The 24,122-nt window shown below is 40.5% G+C and overlaps 1 protein-coding gene across 1 annotated transcript in view; it reads left to right on the top strand.

Moving 5' to 3' along the window:
- The window catches only part of LOC138319835 (DNA repair protein XRCC3-like), a 38,986-nt gene that overhangs the window by 6,147 nt on the left and 8,717 nt on the right, over positions 1 to 24,122 (top strand). Inside the window, exon 4 of the mRNA XM_069262966.1 lies at positions 12,744 to 12,892. Within this exon, the coding sequence (XP_069119067.1) occupies positions 12,744 to 12,892 (149 nt within the window). The remainder of the gene's footprint in view (positions 1 to 12,743; positions 12,893 to 24,122) is intronic.

Below are 24,122 nucleotides of genomic sequence, written 5' to 3'. Positions count from 1 at the left end.
TCCAGGCCTCCTTAATGTTAGTAATTATACCTTTCTGTGCAGGCATCCTTAACGTTAGTAATTATACCTTTCTGTCCAGGCCTCCTTTACGTTAGTAATTATACCTTTCTGTGCAGGCCTCCTTAACATTAGTAATTATACCTTTCTGTCCAGGCCTCCTTAAAGTTAGTAATTAAACCTATCTGTCCAGGCCTCCTTAGAGTTAGTAATTATACCTTTCTGTCCAGGCCTCCTTAACGTTAGTAATTATACCTTTCTGTCCAGGCCTCCTTAACGTTAGTAATTATACCTTTCTGTGCAGGCCTCCTTAACGTTAGTAATTATACCTTTCTGTCCATCTGTCCAGGCCTCCTTAAAGTTAGTAATTATACCTTTCTGTCCAGGCCTCCTTAAAGTTAGTAATTATACCTTTCTGTCCAGGCCTCCTTTATGTTAGTAATTATACCTTTCTGTGCAGGCCTCCTTAACGTTAGTAATTATACCTTTCTGTGCAGGCCTCCTTAAAGTTAGTAATTATACCTTTCTGTCCAGGCCTCCTTAACGTTAGTAATTATACCTTTCTGTCCAGGCCTCCTTAAAGTTAGTAATTATACCTTTCTGTCCAGGTCTCCTTAACGTTCGTAATTATACCTTTCTGTCCAGGCCTCCTTAACGTTAGTAATTATACCTTTCTGTCCAGGCCTCCTTAAGGTTAGTAATTATACCTTTCTGTCCAGGCCTCCTTTACATTAGTAATTATACCTTTCTGTGCAGGCATCCTTAACGTTAGTAATTATACCTTTCTGTCCAGGCCTCCTTAACATTAGTAATTATATCTTTCTGTCCAGGCCTCCTTAAAGTTAGTAATTATACCTATCTGTCCAGGCCTCCTTAAAGTTAGTAATTATACCTTTCTGTCCAGGCCTCCTTAACGTTAGTAATTATACCTTTCTGTCCAGGCCTCCTTAACGTTAGTAATTATACCTTTCTGTCCAGGCCTCCTTAACCTTAGTAATTATACCTTTCTGTCCAGGCCTCCTTAACGTTAGTAATTATACCTTTCTGTGCAGGCCTCCTTAACATTAGTAATTATACCTTTCTGTCCAGGCCTCCTTAAAGTTAGTAATTATACCTTTCTGTCCAGCCCTCCTTAACGTTAGTAATTATACCTTTCTGTCCAGGCCTCCTTAACGTTAGTAATTATACCTTTCTGTCCAGGCCTCCTTAACGTTAGTAATTATACCTTTCTGTCCAGGCATCCTTAACGTTAGTAATTATACCTTTCTGTGCAGGCCTCCTTAGCCAATGGGGACAACCTACGTCATCGGAAGTGATATCGGACTCACAAAAACAATGAAAAAACGCCCGCTTCAAGATGAAAATCGGCTGAAATTAGGACATAACAGCAATGCATCTTCTAAAACTATCGCGCGTCAAAGACAGTGTATTGTTAGAGATTCTATGAAGCTATTAAATATCGTCAAACTAGCTCAGATAATGCAAACACCTCGACACAATATTTTTCGACAGCAGGGATATCGGTCACATTTTTTTCAATAAACTGTTAAAAGTTGTAAATAAATAAATGTTGCTGTCACAAAACCGTCCCGTTTACTAATATGTAATATATGACTGTCGAAAGAAAATATTTCCTTCATCATATCTGCTAGTGGAGAAACATAGACGGTGCTTAATCAGAAATTATGAAAGTGATATCGGTCACACTTAGAACTATAGGGGTAACGGTCACATCCAAAGTTACGAAAACTGAACATTACAGCATTGTACATGTAGTCGTTATTTACGCATTCATGCAACTCCAGTGGATACCCCGTCAAAATACTTTTATTGAATTGATCTTTTTAACGCACCATCAGCAAATGGTTGGCGAGCTATGAAAATAGCCTTCCTCCATTGCTCGTCATCCGTCCGTCTTTAATTTCTGTTATTTCTCTGAAAGTACTGAAATCGATTTATTTCGATACCGCTACATGTATTTACCAGAGAGTATTCAGGATCTTTTTTTAATTTCATGTTTAGAAAGTCATCTTTCTTGATTCTACTAGATGGACTTGTTGCTATGGTTCAAATTCAACATGTGAGCTTAATACTTAATGAACCTTTCTGGAATTTTATAAGTACTACATGTATCTCTCTCTTTACTCTTGTTGTGCATAATGCACCAAAGGGAAAACGCGGTAATCGACAACTTGAAGTTCGTTACCATGTAGACATACAATTATCAAATATTTTGTTCGATATAGATATTTTGATAATCATTTTTAACATAGGATTGTATTTATTAATGCTCATTTTTGAGACAGATAAGATTACAAAATAATGAATATTTGGCTATCTTGAAATTATTTGACTACCACGGTGCTTTATAGCATTCATTTACATATATTTACTTTTTCACTGCAACCCTAATATGTATACCTACCAGACGCATTTGACATTCAGGGGTGCATGATCTGCTATTAGCTTATTTTTATGTGATGTCATAATTTTTGTGCCATCGATCACAGAAAATGGCTGTTTCGTCCTTGACGATATTGATTTTTTTCATTATAGATACAAATATCTTGGGATGTTATCATACAAGTGTTATCAAATGAAAATATATTCATTAAATTGCATTCAGTTGACAATTAGGGGAGTATGAATGCCAACTGGACATCTCTTAATTGAAGATGAAGCGCTAAAGATATTGGACCAACATGTTAAATTGACCGATTTGTAAATCCAATGGTAAACGTCACGATATCTCTTGGCCCTCCTGTTATCAACTGATTTGCTTTCATAATTTGTTTGCATATGATCATTTGTGCTATTGTTGTTAAACTATATATTCTAAGTACCTTTTCAATCGTTATTGTGTGTTAAATCTGTGGAGAAATTATTAGTGAACTGACATGTAGAACTGTACTAACGCTATCAGCTAAAAACCCTCAGTGATCCTGTCTATCATGTATTCACGTATTTCTGTAGCTTATAGATCAGTGTGGTTTTCCTTTTGTTTACATCGGATGCCTTTACATCTTTAAGTTTTATGTAGTGTCTTCTATATTGTCACTGCGAAGTTTTTAAATTATACGCAAAGACAATGCAAGAACAAAGGGTGTGTACAAATACATGTATAGACAAAAACTAAACAATATATGTAGTGTACGAATAACCAAAGTATTCAGCAAAAAATAGTTACGATAATAGTTCATGATGTATCATGTATCTCGGTAGTATTTCCTCTTTACCTGAATGATTAGTTAGGGAAAACAACGCTGCAATATTTCAGCAATCTTTACGAAGCGACAAAGCATTTCAAAATATTTGGATGTGACCGTTACCCTGTGAACGACATCCTTTTTTAAAAACGCCAACTAGGTTATACATGTATTGTCACTTTTGTAGCGGATAAAATGAGCTATAGCTACTATTTGAAAAATAAGGTATTTTATATCAATAAATAACAGTAAAGTTAAAAAAAATTACACTTGACATATTTTCGGTGAATAAAATGTGACCAATATCCACGCTGTGAAAAAAAAGACACGGATGATGAGCAATAGACGAAAAGCGATTTCAATTGCTCGTTAACCATTTGCTGATAAAGTCGTCTTTCAAGATCAGATAAATTCAATAAAAGTATTTTGGCGTCTTATCCACAGTTTTCGTAACTTTGGATGTGACCGTCATCCCTAAAGTTCTAAGTGTGACCGATATCACTTTCATAACTTCTAATTAAGCACTGTATATGATTCTCCACTAGCAGATAATATGAATGAAATATTTTCTTCCAACAGCCATATATTACATATTAGAAAACGGGAAAGTTTTGTGATAGCAAAATTTATTTATTTGCAATGTATAACGTTTTAGTGAATATAATGTGACCGATATCCCTGCTATCAAAAAATATTGTGTCGAGGTGTTTGTATAATCTGAGCTAGTTTGACGACATCTAATAATTTCACAGAGTCTCTAACAATACACTGTCTTTGACGCACGATAGGTTAAGAAGATGCATTGCTTTTATGTCATAATTTCAGCCGATTTTCATCTTGAAGCGGGCGTTTTTTCATTGTTTTTGTGTGTCCGATATCACTTCCGGTGACGTAGGTTGTCCCCATTGTTAACGTTAGTAATTATACCTTTCTGTCCAGGCCTCCTTAACGTTAATAATTATACCTTTCTGTCCAGGCCTCCTTAACGTTAGTAATTATACCTTTCTGTGCAGGCCTCCTTTACGTTAGTAATTATACCTTTCTGTCCAGGCCTCCTTAACGTTAGTAATTATACCTTTCTGTCCAGGCCTCCTTAACGTTAGTAATTATACCTTTCTGTCCAGGCCTCCTTAAAGTTAGTAATTATACCTTTCTGTCCAGGCCTCCTTAACGTTAGTAATTATACCTTTCTGTGCAGGCCTCCTTTACGTTAGTAATTATACCTTTCTGTGCAGGCCTCCTTACTGTTAGTAATTATACCTTTCTGTCCAGGCCTCCTTAAAGTTAGTAATTATACCTTTCTGTCCAGGCCTCCTTAAAGTTAGTAATTATACCTTTCTGTGCAGGCCTCCTTAACGTTAATAATTATACCTTTCTGTCCAGGCCTCCTTAACGTTAGTAATTATACCTTTCTGTCCAGGCCTCCTTAAAGTTAGTAATTATACCTTTCTGTCCAGGCCTCCTTAAAGTTAGTAATTATACCTTTCTGTCCAGGCCTCCTTAACGTTAGTAATTATACCTTTCTGTCCAGGCCTCCTTAAAGTTAGTAATTATACCTTTCTGTCCAGGCCTCCTTAACGTTAGTAATTATACCTTTCTGTCCAGGCCTCCTTAAAGTTAGTAATTATACCTTTCTGTCCAGGCCTCCTTAACGTTAGTAATTATACCTTTCTGTCCAGGCCTCCTTAACGTTAGTAATTATACCTTTCTGTCCAGGCCTCCTTAAAGTTAGTAATTATACCTTTCTGTCCAGGCCTCCTTAAAGTTAGTAATTATACCTTTCTGTCCAGGCCTCCTTAAAGTTAGTAATTATACCTTTCTGTCCAGGCCTCCTTAAAGTTAGTAATTATACCTTTCTGTCCAGGCCTCCTTAACGTTAGTAATTATACCTTTCTGTCCAGGCCTCCTTAAAGTTAGTAATTATACCTTTCTGTCCAGGCCTCCTTAAAGTTAGTAATTATACCTTTCTGTCCAGGCCTCCTTAAAGTTAGTAATTATACCTTTCTGTCCAGGCCTCCTTAACGTTAGTAATTATACCTTTCTGTCCAGGCCTCCTTAAAGTTAGTAATTATACCTTTCTGTCCAGGCCTCCTTAACGTTAGTAATTATACCTTTCTGTCCAGGCCTCCTTAAAGTTAGTAATTATACCTTTCTGTCCAGGCCTCCTTAAAGTTAGTAATTATACCTTTCTGTCCAGGCCTCCTTAACGTTAGTAATTATACCTTTCTGTCCAGGCCTCCTTAACGTTAGTAATTATACCTTTCTGTCCAGGCCTCCTTAAAGTTAGTAATTATACCTTTCTGTCCAGGCCTCCTTAAAGTTAGTAATTATACCTTTCTGTCCAGGCCTCCTTAACGTTAGTAATTATACCTTTCTGTCCAGGCCTCCTTAACGTTAGTAATTATACCTTTCTGTGCAGGCCTCCTTAAAGTTAGTAATTATACCTTTCTGTCCAGGCCTCCTTAACGTTAGTAATTATACCTTTCTGTCCAGGCCTCCTTAAAGTTAGTAATTATACCTTTCTGTCCAGGCCTCCTTAAAGTTAGTAATTATACCTTTCTGTCCAGGCCTCCTTAAAGTTAGTAATTATACCTTTCTGTCCAGGCCTCCTTAACGTTAGTAATTATACCTTTCTGTCCAGGCCTCCTTAAAGTTAGTAATTATACCTTTCTGTCCAGGCCTCCTTAACGTTAGTAATTATACCTTTCTGTGCAGGCCTCCTTAAAGTTAGTAATTATACCTTTCTGTCCAGGCCTCCTTAAAGTTAGTAATTATACCTTTCTGTCCAGGCCTCCTTAAAGTTAGTAATTATACCTTTCTGTCCAGGCCTCCTTAACGTTAGTAATTATACCTTTCTGTGCAGGCCTCCTTAAAGTTAGTAATTATACCTTTCTGTCCAGGCCTCCTTAAAGTTAGTAATTATACCTTTCTGTCCAGGCCTCCTTAATGTTAGTAATTATACCTTTCTGTCCAGGCCTCCTTAAGTTAGTAATTATACCTTTCTGTCCAGGCCTCCTTAAAGTTAGTAATTATACCTTTCTGTCCAGGCCTCCTTAAAGTTAGTAATTATACCTTTCTGTCCAGGCCTCCTTAAAGTTAGTAATTATACCTTTCTGTCCAGGCCTCCTTAACGTTAGTAATTATACCTTTCTGTCCAGGCCTCCTTAACGTTAGTAATTATACCTTTCTGTCCAGGCCTCCTTAAAGTTAGTAATTATACCTTTCTGTGCAGGCCTCCTTAAAGTTAGTAATTATACCTTTCTGTCCAGGCCTCCTTAACGTTAGTAATTATACCTTTCTGTCCAGGCCTCCTTAAAGTTAGTAATTATACCTTTCTGTGCAGGCCTCCTTAAAGTTAGTAATTATACCTTTCTGTCCAGGCCTCCTTAAAGTTAGTAATTATACCTTTCTGTCCAGGCCTCCTTAAAGTTAGTAATTATACCTTTCTGTCCAGGCCTCCTTAACGTTAGTAATTATACCTTTCTGTCCAGGCCTCCTTAAAGTTAGTAATTATACCTTTCTGTCCAGGCCTCCTTAACGTTAGTAATTATACCTTTCTGTGCAGGCCTCCTTAAAGTTAGTAATTATACCTTTCTGTCCAGGCCTCCTTAACGTTAGTAATTATACCTTTCTGTCCAGGCCTCCTTAAAGTTAGTAATTATACCTTTCTGTGCAGGCCTCCTTAACGTTAGTAATTATACCTTTCTGTCCAGGCCTCCTTAACGTTAGTAATTATACCTTTCTGTCCAGGCCTCCTTAAAGTTAGTAATTATACCTTTCTGTCCAGGCCTCCTTAAAGTTAGTAATTATACCTTTCTGTCCAGGCCTCCTTAACGTTAGTAATTATACCTTTCTGTCCAGGCCTCCTTAAAGTTAGTAATTATACCTTTCTGTGCAGGCCTCCTTAATGTTAGTAATTATACCTTTCTGTACAGGCCTCCTTAACGTTAGTAATTATACCTTTCTGTGCAGGCCTCCTTAACGTTAGTAATTATACCTTTCTGTCCAGGCCTCCTTAAAGTTAGTAATTATACCTTTCTGTCCAGGCCTCCTTAAAGTTAGTAATTATACCTTTCTGTCCAGGCCTCCTTAAAGTTAGTAATTATACCTTTCTGTCCAGGCCTCCTTAACGTTAGTAATTATACCTTTCTGTCCAGGCCTCCTTAAAGTTAGAATTATACCTTTCTGTGCAGGCCTCCTTAAAGTTAGTAATTATACCTTTCTGTCCAGGCCTCCTTAACGTTAGTAATTATACCTTTCTGTGCAGGCCTCCTTAAAGTTAGTAATTATACCTTTCTGTCCAGGCCTCCTTAACGTTAGTAATTATACCTTTCTGTCCAGGCCTCCTTAACGTTAGTAATTATACCTTTCTGTCCAGGCCTCCTTAAAGTTAGAAATTATACCTTTCTGTGCAGGCCTCCTTAAAGTTAGTAATTATACCTTTCTGTGCAGGCCTCCTTAACGTTAGTAATTATACCTTTCTGTGCAGGCCTCCTTAACGTTAGTAATTATACCTTTCTGTGCAGGCCTCCTTTACGTTAGTAATTATACCTTTCTGTGCAGGCCTCCTTACTGTTAGTAATTATACCTTTCTGTCCAGGCCTCTTTAAAGTTAGTAATTATACCTTTCTGTCCAGGCCTCCTTAAAGTTAGTAATTATACCTTTCTGTCCAGGCCTCCTTAAAGTTAGTAATTATACCTTTCTGTCCAGGCCTCCTTAAAGTTAGTAATTATACCTTTCTGTGCAGGCCTCCTTAACGTTAGTAATTATACCTTTCTGTCCAGGCCTCCTTAAAGTTAGTAATTATACCTTTCTGTGCAGGCCTCCTTAAAGTTAGTAATTATACCTTTCTGTGCAGGCCTCCTTAAAGTTAGTAATTATACCTTTCTGTCCAGGCCTCCTTAAAGTTAGTAATTATACCTTTCTGTCCAGGCCTCCTTAACGTTAGTAATTATACCTTTCTGTCCAGGCCTCCTTAAAGTTAGTAATTATACCTTTCTGTGCAGGCCTCCTTAAAGTTAGTAATTATACCTTTCTGTGCAGGCCTCCTTAACGTTAGTAATTATACCTTTCTGTCCAGGCCTCCTTAACGTTAGTAATTATACCTTTCTGTGCAGGCCTCCTTAACGTTAGTAATTATACCTTTCTGTCCAGGCCTCCTTAAAGTTAGTAATTATACCTTTCTGTGCAGGCCTCCTTAACGTTAGTAATTATACCTTTCTGTGCAGGCCTCCTTAACGTTAGTAATTATACCTTTCTGTCCAGGCCTCCTTAAAGTTAGTAATTATACCTTTCTGTCCAGGCCTCCTTAAAGTTAGTAATTATACCTTTCTGTCCAGGCCTCCTTAAAGTTAGTAATTATACCTTTCTGTGCAGGCCTCCTTAACGTTAGTAATTATACCTTTCTGTGCAGGCCTCCTTAAAGTTAGTAATTATACCTTTCTGTCCAGGCCTCCTTAACGTTAGTAATTATACCTTTCTGTGCAGGCCTCCTTAAAGTTAGTAATTATACCTTTCTGTCCAGGCCTCCTTAAAGTTAGTAATTATACCTTTCTGTCCAGGCCTCCTTAACGTTAGTAATTATACCTTTCTGTCCAGGCCTCCTTAAAGTTAGTAATTATACCTTTCTGTGCAGGCCTCCTTAACGTTAGTAATTATACCTTTCTGTGCAGGCCTCCTTAACGTTAGTAATTATACCTTTCTGTGCAGGCCTCCTTAACGTTAGTAATTATACCTTTCTGTGCAGGCCTCCTTAAAGTTAGTAATTATACCTTTCTGTCCAGGCCTCCTTAAAGTTAGTAATTATACCTTTCTGTCCAGGCCTCCTTAAAGTTAGTAATTATACCTTTCTGTCCAGGCCTCCTTAAAGTTAGTAATTATACCTTTCTGTCCAGGCCTCCTTAACGTTAGTAATTATACCTTTCTGTCCAGGCCTCCTTAAAGTTAGTAATTATACCTTTCTGTCAGGCCTCCTTAAAGTTAGTAATTATACCTTTCTGTGCAGGCCTCCTTAACGTTAGTAATTATACCTTTCTGTGCAGGCCTCCTTAACGTTAGTAATTATACCTTTCTGTGCAGGCCTCCTTAAAGTTAGTAATTATACCTTTCTGTCCAGGCCTCCTTAATGTTAGTAATTATACCTTTCTGTCCAGGCCTCCTTAACGTTAGTAATTATACCTTTCTGTCCAGGCCTCCTTAAAGTTAGTAATTATACCTTTCTGTCCAGGCCTCCTTAAAGTTAGTAATTATACCTTTCTGTCCAGGCCTCCTTAATGTTAGTAATTATACCTTTCTGTCCAGGCCTCCTTAACGTTAGTAATTATACCTTTCTGTCCAGGCCTCCTTAACGTTAGTAATTATACCTTTCTGTGCAGGCCTCCTTAAAGTTAGTAATTATACCTTTCTGTCCAGGCCTCCTTAAAGTTAGTAATTATACCTTTCTGTCCAGGCCTCCTTAAAGTTAGTAATTATACCTTTCTGTCCAGGCCTCCTTAAAGTTAGTAATTATACCTTTCTGTCCAGGCCTCCTTAAAGTTAGTAATTATACCTTTCTGTCCAGGCCTCCTTAACGTTAGTAATTATACCTTTCTGTCCAGGCCTCCTTAAAGTTAGTAATTATACCTTTCTGTCCAGGCCTCCTTAACGTTAGTAATTATACCTTTCTGTCCAGGCCTCCTTAAAGTTAGTAATTATACCTTTCTGTCCAGGCCTCCTTAAAGTTAGTAATTATACCTTTCTGTCCAGGCCTCCTTAAAGTTAGTAATTATACCTTTCTGTGCAGGCCTCCTTAACGTTAGTAATTATACCTTTCTGTGCAGGCCTCCTTAACGTTAGTAATTATACCTTTCTGTCCAGGCCTCCTTAAAGTTAGTAATTATACCTTTCTGTCCAGGCCTCCTTAACGTTAGTAATTATACCTTTCTGTCCAGGCCTCCTTAAAGTTAGTAATTATACCTTTCTGTCCAGGCCTCCTTAACGTTAGTAATTATACCTTTCTGTCCAGGCCTCCTTAATGTTAGTAATTATACCTTTCTGTGCAGGCATCCTTAACGTTAGTAATTATACCTTTCTGTCCAGGCCTCCTTAAAGTTAGTAATTATACCTTTCTGTCCAGGCCTCCTTAAAGTTAGTAATTATACCTTTCTGTGCAGGCCTCCTTAAAGTTAGTAATTATACCTTTCTGTCCAGGCCTCCTTAACGTTAGTAATTATACCTTTCTGTCCAGGCCTCCTTAAAGTTAGTAATTATACCTTTCTGTCCAGGCCTCCTTAATGTTAGTAATTATACCTTTCTGTCCAGGCCTCCTTAAAGTTAGTAATTATACCTTTCTGTGCAGGCCTCCTTAAAGTTAGTAATTATACCTTTCTGTCCAGGCCTCCTTAAACGTTAGTAATTTATACCTTTCTGTCCAGGCCTCCTTAAAGTTAGTAATTATACCTTTCTGTCCAGGCCTCCTTAACGTTAGTAATTATACCTTTCTGTCCAGGCCTCCTTAACGTTAGTAATTATACCTTTCTGTCCAGGCCTCCTTAAAGTTAGTAATTATACCTTTCTGTGCAGGCCTCCTTAAAGTTAGTAATTATACCTTTCTGTCCAGGCCTCCTTAACGTTAGTAATTATACCTTTCTGTCCAGGCCTCCTTAAAGTTAGTAATTATACCTTTCTGTGCAGGCCTCCTTAACGTTAGTAATTATACCTTTCTGTCCAGGCCTCCTTAACGTTAGTAATTATACCTTTCTGTGCAGGCCTCCTTAAAGTTAGTAATTATACCTTTCTGTGCAGGCCTCCTTAACGTTAGTAATTATACCTTTCTGTGCAGGCCTCCTTAACGTTAGTAATTATACCTTTCTGTCCAGGCCTCCTTAACGTTAGTAATTATACCTTTCTGTGCAGGCCTCCTTAACGTTAGTAATTATACCTTTCTGTGCAGGCCTCCTTAAAGTTAGTAATTATACCTTTCTGTCCAGGCCTCCTTAATGTTAGTAATTATACCTTTCTGTGCAGGCCTCCTTAACGTTAGTAATTATACCTTTCTGTCCAGGCCTCCTTAAAGTTAGTAATTATACCTTTCTGTGCAGGCCTCCTTAAAGTTAGTAATTATACCTTTCTGTGCAGGCCTCCTTAAAGTTAGTAATTATACCTTTCTGTCCAGGCCTCCTTAAAGTTAGTAATTATACCTTTCTGTGCAGGCCTCCTTAAGTTAGTAATTTTACCTTTCTGTGCGGCCTCCTTAAGTTAGTAATTATACCTTTCTGTCCAGGCCTCCTTAAAGTTAGTAATTATACCTTTCTGTCCAGGCCTCCTTAAAGTTAGTAATTATACCTTTCTGTCCAGGCCTCCTTAAAGTTAGTAATTATACCTTTCTGTCCAGGCCTCCTTAAAGTTAGTAATTATACCTTTCTGTCATAACCTTTCTGTCCAGGCCTCCTTAACGTTAGTAATTATACCTTTCTGTGCAGGCCTCCTTAACGTTAGTAATTATACCTTTCTGTCCAGGCCTCCTTAACGTTAGTAATTATACCTTTCTGTGCAGGCCTCCTTAACGTTAGTAATTATACCTTTCTGTGCAGGCCTCCTTAACGTTAGTAATTATACCTTTCTGTGCAGGCCTCCTTAACGTTAGTAATTATACCTTTCTGTGCAGGCCTCCTTAACGTTAGTAATTATACCTTTCTGTGCAGGCCTCCTTAACGTTAGTAATTATACCTTTCTGTGCAGGCCTCCTTAACGTTAGTAATTATACCTTTCTGTGCAGGCCTCCTTAACGTTAGTAATTATACCTTTCTGTGCAGGCCTCCTTAACGTTAGTAATTATACCTTTCTGTGCAGGCCTCCTTAACGTTAGTAATTATACCTTTCTGTGCAGGCCTCCTTAACGTTAGTAATTATACCTTTCTGTGCAGGCCTCCTTAACGTTAGTAATTATACCTTTCTGTCCAGGCCTCCTTAAAGTTAGTAATTATACCTTTCTGTCCAGGCCTCCTTAACGTTAGTAATTATACCTTTCTTCTGTCCAGGCCTCCTTAAAGTTAGTAATTATACCTTTCTGTCCAGGCCTCCTTAACGTTAGTAATTATACCTTTCTGTGCAGGCCTCCTTAACGTTAGTAATTATACCTTTCTGTGGCAGGCCTCCTTAACGTTAGTAATATACCCTATCTGTGCAGCCTCCTTAAAGTTAGTAATTATACCTTTCTGTCCAGGCCTCCTTAAAGTTAGTAATTATACCTTTCTGTCCAGGCCTCCTTAACGTTAGTAATTATACCTTTCTGTCCAGGCCTCCTTAAAGTTAGTAATTATACCTTTCTTGGCAGGCCTCCTTAACGTTAGTAATTATACCTTTCTGTGCAGGCCTCCTTAACGTTTTCCTTGTTACTTTACCATGATACAGTGCACATGTTTCTGATATTCTACTGAACTTTGTATATCATGCTTATGTTACCCAGGGCTTGTAGAATTGTACACTCCTCTGTTACCCCCTTTAACTGCTAAATGTTTTTTGTTTTGAATACATGGAAAACTAACAACATTTCTGCCTAGGTGGAATTCTCTCTCAGGGAATCACAGAAATAGCTGGGGAAAGTGCCAGTGGAAAAACTCAGTTCTGTCTTCAGCTCTGCCTCACAGTACAGCTCCCAGCCATCCAAGGGGGACTAGGTGGTGGTAGGTCATCCCTCTCTTATCTAATGGTTTGTCTGACAATACAGTTCACACTCCTCTTATCTAATGGTTTGTCTGACAGAACAACTAACACTTCTCTTAATTAATGGTTTGTCTGACAGTACAACTCACACTCCTCTTATCTAATGGTTTGTCTGACAGAACAACTAACACTTCTCTTATCTAATGGTTTGTCTGACAGTACAACTCACACTCCTCTTATCTAATGGTTTGTCTGACAGTACAACTCACACTTCTCTTATCTAATGGTTTGTCTGACAGTACAGTTCACACTTCTCTTATCTAATGGTTTGTCTGACAGTACAGTTCACACTTCTCTTATCTAATGGTTTGTCTGACAGTACAGTTCACACTTCTCTTATCTAATGGTTTGTCTGACAGTACAACTCACACTTCTCTTATCTAATGGTTTGTCTGACAGTACAGTTCACACTTCTCTTATCTAATGGTTTGTCTGACAGTACAGTTCACGCTTCTCTTATATAATGGTTTGTCTGACAGTACAGTTCACACTTCTCTTATCTAATGGTTTGTCTGACAGTACAGTTCACACTTCTCTTATCTAATGGTTTGTCTGACAGTACAGTTCACACTTCTCTTATCTAATGGTTTGTCTGACAGTACATCTCACACTTCTCTTATCTAATGGTTTGTCTGACAGTACAGTTCACACTTCTCTTATCTAATGGTTTGTCAGACAGTACAGTTCACACTTCTCTTGTCTAATGGTTTGTCTGACAGTACAGTTCACGCTTCTCTTATATAATGGTTTGTCTGACAGTACAGTTCACACTTCTCTTATCTAATGGTTTGTCTGACAGTACAGTTCACACTTCTCTTATCTAATGGTTTGTCTGACAGTACAGTTCACACTTCTCTTATCTAATGGTTTGTCTGACAGTACAGTTCACACTTCTCTTATCTAATGGTTTGTCTGACAGTACAGTTCACACTCCTCTTAGCTAATGGTTTGTCTGACATTACAACTAATACTCATCTTATCTATTGGTTTGTCTGACAGTACAGTTCACACTTCTCTTATATAATGCATTGTCTGACAGTACAGTTCACACCTCTTTTATCTAATGGTTTGTCTGACAATACAGTTCACACTCCTCTTATCTAATGGTTTGTCTGACAGAACAACTAACGCTTCTCTTAATTAATGGTTTGTCTGACAGTACAACTCACACTCCTCTTATCTAATGGTTTGTCTGACAGTACAACTCACACTCCTCTTATCTAATGGTTTGTCTGACAATACAGTTCACACTCCTCTTATCTAATGGTTTGTCTGACAGAACAACTAACACTTCTCTTAATTAATGGTTTGTCTGACAGTACAACTCACACTCCTCTTATCTAATGGTTTGTCTGACAGTACAACTCACACATCTCTTATCTAATAGGTTTGTCTGACAGTACAGTTCACACTTCTCTTATCTAATGGTTTGTCTGACAGTACAGTTCACACTTCTCTTATCTATTGGTTTGTCTGACATTACAACTCACACTCCTCTTATCTAATGGTTTGTCTGACAGTACAACTCACACTCCTCTTATCTAATGGTTTGTCTGACAGTACAAGTAATGGTTTGTCTGACAGTACAGTTCACACTTCTCTTATCTAATGGTTTGTCTGACAGTACAACTCACACTTCTCTTATCTAATGGTTTGTCTGACAGTACAACTCACACTTCTCTTATCTAATGGTTTGTCTGACAGTACAGCTCACACTTCTCTTATCTAATGGTTTGTCTGACAGTACAACTCACACTTCTCTTATCTAATGGTTTGTCTGACAGTACAACTCACACTTCTCTTATCTAATGGTTTGTCTGACAGTACAGTTTACACTTCTCTTATCTAATGGTTTGTCTGACAGTACAGTTTACACTTCCCTTACCTAATGGTTTGTCTGACAGTACAACTCACACTTCTCTTATCTTATGGTTTGTCTGACAGTACAGCTCACACACTTCTCTTATCTTATGGTTTGTCTGACAGTACAGCTCACACTTCTCTTATCTTATGGTTTTGTCTGACAGTACAGCTCACACTCCTCTTATCTAATGGTTTGTCTGACAGAACAACTCTCATTTCTCTTATCTAATGGTTTGTCTGACAGTACAGTTTACACTTCCCTTATCTAATGGTTTGTCTGACAGTACAGTTTACACTTCCCTTACTAATGGTTTGTCTGACAGTACAACTCACACTTCTCTTATCTAATGGTTTGTCTGACAGTACAGACTCACACTTCTCTTATCTAATGGTCTGTCTGACAGTACAGTTCACACTTCTCTTATCTAATGGTTTGTCTGACAGTACAACTCACACTTCCCTTACCTAATGGTTTGTCTGACAGTACAACTCACACTTCCCTTACTAATGGTTTGTCTAACAGTACAGTTCACACTTCCCTTACCTAATGGTTTAACTGACAGTAACAGTTCACACTTCTCCTTACCTAATGGTTTGTCTAACAGTACAGTTCACACTTCTCTTATCTAATGGTTTGTCTGACAGTACAGTTCACACTTCTTTTATCTAATGGTTTGTCTGACAGTACAGTCTCACACTTCTCTTATCTAATGGTTTGTCTGACAGTACAGTTCACACTTCTCTTATCTAATGGTTTGTCTGACAGTACAGTTCACACTTCTCTTATCTAATGGTTTGTCTGACAGTACAGTTCACACTTCTCTTATCTAATGGTTTGTCTGACAGTACAACTCACACTTCTCTTATCTAATGGTTTGTCTGACAGTACAACTCACACTTCTCTTATCTAATGGTTTGTCTGACAGTACAACTCACACTTCTCTTATCTAATGGTTTGTCTGACAGTACAACTTTACACTTCTCTTATCTAATGGTTTGTCTAACAGTACAACTCACACTTCTCTTATCTAATGGTTTGTCTGACAGTACAACTCACACTTCTCTTATCTAATGGTTTGTCTGACAGTACAACTCACACTTCTCTTATCTAATGGTTTGTCTGACAGTACAGTTCACACTTCTCTTATCTAATGGTTTGTCTAACAGTACAACTCACACTTCTCTTATCTAATGGTTTGTCTAACAGTACAACTCACACTTCTTTTATCTAATGGTTTGTCTGACAGTACAACTCACACTTCTCTTACCTAATGGTTTGTCTGACAGTACAGTTCACACTTCTCTTATCTAATGGTTTGTCTGACAGTACAGTTCACACTTCTCTTATCTAATGGTTTGTCTGACAGTACAACTCACACTTCTCTTATCTAATGGTTTGTCTGACATACAGTACAACTCACACTTCTCTTATCTAATGGTTTTCTAACAGTACAGTTCACACTTCTCTTATCTAATGGTTTGTCTGACAGTACAACTCACACTTCTCTTATCTAATGGTTTGTCTGACAGTACAAACTCACACTTCTCTTATCTAATGGTTTGTCTGACAGTACAACTCACACTTCTTTTATCTAATGGTTTGTCTGACAGTACAACTCACACTTCTCTTACCTAATGGTTTGTCTGACAGTACAACTCACACTTCTCTTATCTAATGGTTTGTCTGACAGTACAGTTCACACTTCTCTTACCTAATGGTTTGTCTAACAGTACAGTTCACACTTCTCTTATCTAATGGTTTGTCTGACAGTACAGTTCACACTTCTCTTATCTAATGGTTTGTCTGACAGTACAACTCACACTTCTCTTATCTAATGGTTTGTCTGACAGTACAACTCACACTTCTCTTACCTAATGGTTTGTCTGACAGTACAGTTCACACTTCTCTTATCTAATGGTTTGTCTGACAGTACAGTTCACACTTCTCTTATCTAATGGTTTGTCTGACAGTACAACTCACACTTCTCTTATCTAATGGTTTGTCTGACAGTACAACTCACACTTCTCTTACCTAATGGTTTGTCTGACAGTACAACTCACACTTCTCTTATCTAATGGTTTGTCTGACAGTACAACTCACACTTCTCTTATCTAATGGTTTGTCTAACAGTACAACTCACACTTCTCTTATCTAATGGTTTGTCTGGCATTACAGTTCACACTTCTCTTATCTAATGGTTTGTCTAACAGTACAACTCACACTTCTCTTACCTAATGGTTTGTCTGGCATTACAGTTCACACTCCTCTTATCTAATGGTTTGTCTGACATTTCAACTCACACTTCTCTTATCTAATGGTTTGTCTAACAGTACAACTCACACTTCTCTTATCTAATGGTTTGTCTGACAGTACAACTCACACTTCTCTTATCTAATGGTTTGTCTGACAGTACAGCTCACACTTCTCTTATCTAATGGTTTGTCTGACAGTACAACTCACACTTCTCTTATCTAATGGTTTGTCTGACAGTACAACTCACACTTCTCTTATCTAATGGTTTGTCTGACAGTACAACTCACACTTCTCTTATCTAATGGTTTGTCTGACAGTACAACTCACACTTCTCTTATCTAATGGTTTGTCTGACAGTACAGTTCACACTTCTCTTACCTAATGGTTTGTCTGACAGTACAACTCACACTTCTCTTATCTAATGGTTTGTCTGACAGTACAACTCACACTTCTCTTACTAATGGTTTGTCTGACAGTACAACTCACACTTCTCTTATCTAATGGTTTGTCTGACAGTACAACTCACACTCTCTTATCTAATGGTTTGTCTGACAGTACAGTTCACACTTCTCTTATCCTAATGGTTTGTCTGACAATACAGTTCACACTCCTCTTATCTAATGGTTTGTCTGACAGAACAACTAACGCTTCTCTTAATTAATGGTTTGTCTGACAGTACAACTCACACTCCTCTTATCTAATGGTTTGTCTGACAGTACAGTTCACACTTCCCTTATCTAATGGTTTGTCTGACAGTACAGTTCACACTTCCTCTTATCTAATGGTTTTTGTCTGACAGTACAAACTTCACACTTCCTCTTATCTAATGGTTTGTCCTGACAGTACAACTCACACTTCTCTTACCTAATGGTTTGTCTGACAGTACAACTCACACTTCTCTTAACCTAATGGTTTGTCTGACAGTACAACTCACACTTCTCTTATCTAATGGTTTGTCTGACAGTACAACTCAACTTCTCTTATCACTCACTCATACTGACAGGATCAGTTGTCTCCCCTGTATTCCCTCACCCAATACTGACAGGATCAGTTGTTGTACTCACACCCAATACTGACAGGATCAGTTGTACCACCTGAATACTGTAGTTGTCTCCCTGTACTCACCCGAATACTGATAGGACAGTTGTTTCCCCTGTACTCACCTAGATACTGACAGGATCAGTTGTCTCCCCTGTACTCACCCAATACTGATAGGATCAGTTGTTTGTACTCACCCAATACTGACAGGAATCAGTTGTTTCCCCTGTACTCACCTGATACTGAAGGATCAGTTGTCTCCCCTGTACTCACCCAATACTGACAGGAATCAGTTGTCTCCCCTGTACTCACCTCAATACTGACAGGAATCAGTTGTCTCCCCTGTACTCACCCAATACTGACAGGAATCAGTTGTTTCTCCCCTGTACTCACCAATACTGACAGGAATCAGTTGTCTCCCCTGTACTCACCCAATACTGAGGAATCAGTTGTCTCCCCTGTACTCACTGAATACTGACAGGAATCTGTTGTCTCCCCTGTACTCACCCAATACTGACAGGAATCAGTTGTCTCCCCTGTACTCACCCAATACTGACAGGATCAGTTGTCTCCCCTGTACTCACCCAATACTGACAGGAATCAGTTGTCTCCCCTGTACTCAACCCAATACTGACAGGATCAGTTGTCTCCCCTGTACTCACCAATACTGACAGGAATCAGTTGTCTCCCCTGTACTCACCCAATACTGAGACAGGATCAGTTGTATCCCCTGTACTCACCCAATACTGACAGGATCAGTTGTCTCCCCTGTACTCATCCAATACTGACAGGATCAGTTGTCTCCCCTGTACTCACCAATACTGACAGGATCAGTTGTCTCCCCTGTACTCACCCAATACTGACAGAATCAGTTTTGTCTCCCCTGTACTCACCCAATACTGACAGGATCAGTTGTCTCCCCTGTACTCACCCAATACTGACAGGATCAGTTGTCTCCCCTGTACTCACCAATACTGACAGGAATCAGTTGTCCTCCCTGTACTCACCCAATACTGACAGGAACAGTTGTCTCCCCTGTACTCACCCAATACTGACAGGAATCAGTTGTCTCCCCTGTACTCACCCAATACTGACAGGAATCAGTTGTCTCCCCTGTACTCACCCAATACTGACAGGATCAGTTGTCTCCCTGTACTCACCCAATACTGACAGGAATCAGTTGTCTCCCCTGTACTCACCCAATACTGACAGGAATCAGTTGTATCCCTGTACTCACCCAATACTGACAGGAATCAGTTGTCTCCCCTGTACTCACCCAATACTGACAGGATCAGTTGTTTCCCCTGTACTCACCCAATACTGACAGGAATCAGTTGTCTCCCCTGTACTCACCCAATACTGACAGGAACAGTTGTCTCCCCTGTACTCACCCAATACTGACAGGAATCAGTTGTCTCCCCTGTACTCACCCAATACTGACAGGATCAGTTGTCTCCCTGTACTCACCCAATACTGACAGGATCAGTTGTATCCCCTGTACTCACCCAATACTGACAGGATCAGTTGTCTCCCCTGTACTCACCCAATACTGACAGGATCAGTTGTCTCCCCTGTACTCACCCAATACTGACAGGAATCAGTTGTTCCCCTGTACTCACCCAATACTGATAGGATCAGTTGTCTCCCCTGTACTCACCCAATACTGACAGGAACAGTTGTATCCCCTGTACTCACCCAATACTGACAGGATCAGTTGTCTCCCCTGTACTCACCCAATACTGACAGGATCAGTTGTCTCCCCTGTACTCACCCAATACTGACAGGATCAGTTGTCTCCCCTGTACTCACCCAATACTGACAGGAACAGTTGTCTCCCCTGTACTCACCCAATACTGACAGGAATCAGTTGTCTCCCCTGTACTCACCCAATACTGACAGGAACAGTTGTCTCCCCTGTACTCACCAAATACTGACAGGAATCAGTTGTCTCCCCTGTACTCACCCAATACTGACAGGAATCAGTTGTCTCCCCGTTACTCATCCAATACTGACAGGAATCAGTTGTCTCCCCTGTACTCACCCAATACTGACAGGAATCAGTTGTCTCCCCTGTACTCACCCAATACTGACAGGAATCAGTTGTCTCCCCGGTACTCACCCAATACTGACAGGAACAGTTGTATCCCCTGTACTCGCCCAATACTGACAGGATCAGTTGTCTCCCCTGTACTCACCCAATACTGACAGGAATCAGTTGTTCCCCTGTACTCACCAATACTGACAGGATCAGTTGTCTCCCCTGTACTCACCAATACTGACAGGATCAGTTGTCTCCCCTGTACTCACCCAATACTGACAGGAATCAGTTGTATCCCCTGTACTCACCAATACTGACAGGAATCAGTTGTCTCCCCTGTACTCACCCAATACTGACAGGAATCAGTTGTCTCCCCTGTACTCACCCAATACTGACAGGAATCAGTTGTCTCCCTTGTACTCATCCAATACTGACAGGAATCTGTTGTCTCCCCTGTACTCACCCAATACTGACAGGATCAGTTGTCTCCCCTGTACTCACCCAATACTGACAGGAACAGTTGTCTCCCCTGTACTCACCCAATACTGACAGGATCAGTTGTCTCCCCTGTACTCACCCAATACTGACAGGATTAGTTGTATCCCCTGTACTCACCCAATACTGACAGGAATCGGTTGTCTCCCCTGTACTCACCCAATACTGATAGGATCAGTTGTTTCCCCTGTACTCACCCAATACTGACAGGAATCAGTTGTCTCCCCTGTACTCACCCAATACTGACAGGATCAGTTGTATCCCCTGTACTCACCCAATACTGACAGGATCAGTTGTCTCCCCTGTACTCACCCAATACTGACAGGAATCAGTTGTCTCCCCTGTACTCACCCAATACTGACAGGATCAGTTGTCTCCCCTGTACTCACCCAATACTGACAGGAATCAGTTGTCTCCCCTGTACTCACCCAATACTGACAGGATCAGTTGTCTCCCCTGTACTCACCCAATACTGACAGGATCAGTTGTATCCCCTGTACTCACCCAATACTGATAGGATCAGTTGTCTCCCCTGTACTCACCCAATACTGACAGGAATCAGTTGTCTCCCCTGTACTCACCCAATACTGACAGGAATCAGTTGTCTCCCCTGTACTCACCCAATACTGACAGGATCAGTTGTCTCCCCTGTACTCACCCAATACTGACAGGATCAGTTGTCTCCCCTGTACTCACCCAATACTGACAGGATCAGTTGTCTCCCCTGTACTCACCCAATACTGATAGGATCAGTTGTATCCCCTGTACTCACCCAATACTGATAGGATCAGTTGTCTCCCCTGTACTCACCCAATACTGACAGGAATCAGTTGTTTCCCCTGTACTCACCTGATACTGATAGGATCAGTTGTCTCCCCTGTACTCACCCAATACTGACAGGATCAGTTGTCTCCCCTGTACTCACCCAATACTGACAGGAATCAGTTGTCTCCCCTGTACTCACCCAATACTGACAGGATCAGTTGTCTCCCCTGTACTCACCCAATACTGACAGGAATCAGTTGTCTCCCCTGTACTCACCCAATACTGACAGGAATCAGTTGTATCCCCTGTACTCACCCAATACTGACAGGATCAGTTGTCTCCCCTGTACTCACCCAATACTGACAGGATCAGTTGTCTCCCTTGTACTCACCCAATACTGACAGGAATCAGTTGTCTCCCTTGTACTCACCCAATACTGACAGGAACAGTTGTCTCCCCTGTACTCACCCAATACTGACAGGAATCAGTTGTCTCCCCTGTACTCACCCAATACTGACAGGATCAGTTGTCTCCCCTGTACTCACCCAATACTGACAGGATCAGTGTTCCTGTACTCCCAACTGACAGATCATTGTCTCCCCTGTACTCACCCAATACTGACAGGAATCAGTTGTCTCCCCTGTACTCACCCAATACTGACAGGATCAGTTGTTTCCCCTGTACTCACCCAATACTGACAGGAATCAGTTGTCTCCCCTGTACTCACCCAATACTGACAGGAATCAGTTGTCTCCCCTGTACTCACCCAATACTGACAGGAATCAGTTGTCTCCCCTGTACTCACCCAATACTGACAGGATCAGTTGTCTCCCCTGTACTCACCCAATACTGACAGGATCAGTTGTCTCCCCTGTACTCACCCAATACTGACAGGATCAGTTGTCTCCCCTGTACTCACCCAATACTGACAATATCAGTTGTATCCCCTGTACTCACCCAATACTGATAGGATCAGTTGTATCCCCTGTACTCACCCAATACTGACAGGAATCAGTTGTCTCCCCTGTACTCACCCAATACTGACAGGATCAGTTGTATCTCCCCTGTACTCACCCAATACTGACAGGAATCAGTTGTCTCCCCTGTACTCACCCAATACTGACAGGAATCAGTTGTCTCCCCTGTACTCACCCAATACTGACAGGAATCAGTTGTCTCCCCTGTACTCATCCAATACTGACAGGAATCAGTTGTCTCCCCTGTACTCACCCAATACTGACAGGAATCAGTTGTCTCCCCTGTACTCACCAATACTGACAGGAATCAGTTGTCTCCCCTGTACTCACCCAATACTGACAGGAATCAGTTGTCTCCCCTGTACTCACCCAATACTGACAGGATCAGTTGTCTCCCCTGTACTCACCCAATACTGACAGGATCAGTTGTCTCCCCTGTACTCACCCAATACTGACAGGAATCAGTTGTCTCCCCTGTACTCACCCAATACTGACAGGATCCAGTTGTCTCCCTTGTACATACCCAATACTGACAGGAATCTGTTGTCTCCCCGTTATTCATCCAATACTGACAGGAACAGTTGTGTCCCCTGTACTCACCCAATACTGACAGGATCAGTTGTCTCCCCTGTACTCACCCAATACTGATAGGATCAGTTGTCTCCCCTGTACTCACCCAATACTGACAGGAATCAGTTGTCTCCCCTGTACTCACCCAATACTGACAGGAATCAGTTGTTTCCCCTGTACTCACCTGATACTGATAGGAATCAGTTGTCTCCCCTGTACTCACCCAATACTGACAGGAATCAGTTGTTTCCCCTGTACTCACCCAATACTGACAGGAATCAGTTGTCTCCCCTGTACTCACCCAATACTGACAGGAATCAGTTGTCTCCCCTGTACTCACCCAATACTGACAGGAATCAGTTGTCTCCCCTGTACTCACCCAATACTGACAGGAATCAGTTGTCTCCCCTGTACTCACCCAATACTGACAGGATCAGTTGTCTCCCCTGTACTCACCCAATACTGATAGGATCAGTTGTCTCCCCTGTACTCACCCAATACTGACAGGATCAGTTGTCTCCCCTGTACTCACCCAATACTGACAGGATCAGTTGTCTCCCCTGTACTCACCCAATACTGACACAGGATCAGTTGTCTCCCCTGTACTCACCCAATACTGACAGGATCAGTTGTCTCCCCTGTACTCACCCAATACTGACAGGAATCAGTTGTTTCCCCTGTACTCACCTGATACTGACAGGAATCAGTTGTTTCCCCTGTACTCACCCAATACTGACAGGATCAGTTGTGTCCCCTGTACTCACCCAATACTGACAGGAACAGTTGTCTCCCTTGTACTCACTCAATACTGACAGGAATCAGTTGTCTCCCTGTACTCACCCAATACTGACAGAATCAGTTGTCTCCCCTGTACTCATTCAATACTGACAGGATCAGTTGTCTCCCCTGTACTCACCCAATACTGACAGTAATCAGTTGTTTCCCCTGTACTCACCTGAATACTGACAGGAATCAGTTGTCTCCCCTGTACTCACCCAATACTGACAGGATCAGTTGTCTCCCCTGTACTCACCCAATACTGACAGGAATCAGTTGTCTCCCCTGTACTCACCCAATACTGACAGGAATCAGTTGTCTCCCCTGTACTCACCCAATACTGACAGGATCAGTTGTCTCCCCTGTACTCACCAAATACTGACAGGAATCAGTTGTCTCCCTTGTACATACCCAATACTGACAGGAATCTGTTGTCTCC

Source organism: Argopecten irradians, chromosome 3, assembly GCF_041381155.1.
Source record: "Argopecten irradians isolate NY chromosome 3, Ai_NY, whole genome shotgun sequence".
In the NCBI taxonomy this organism is placed as follows: Eukaryota; Metazoa; Mollusca; class Bivalvia; order Pectinida; family Pectinidae; genus Argopecten; species Argopecten irradians.
This window is presented reverse-complemented; position numbering and strand designations above follow the sequence as displayed.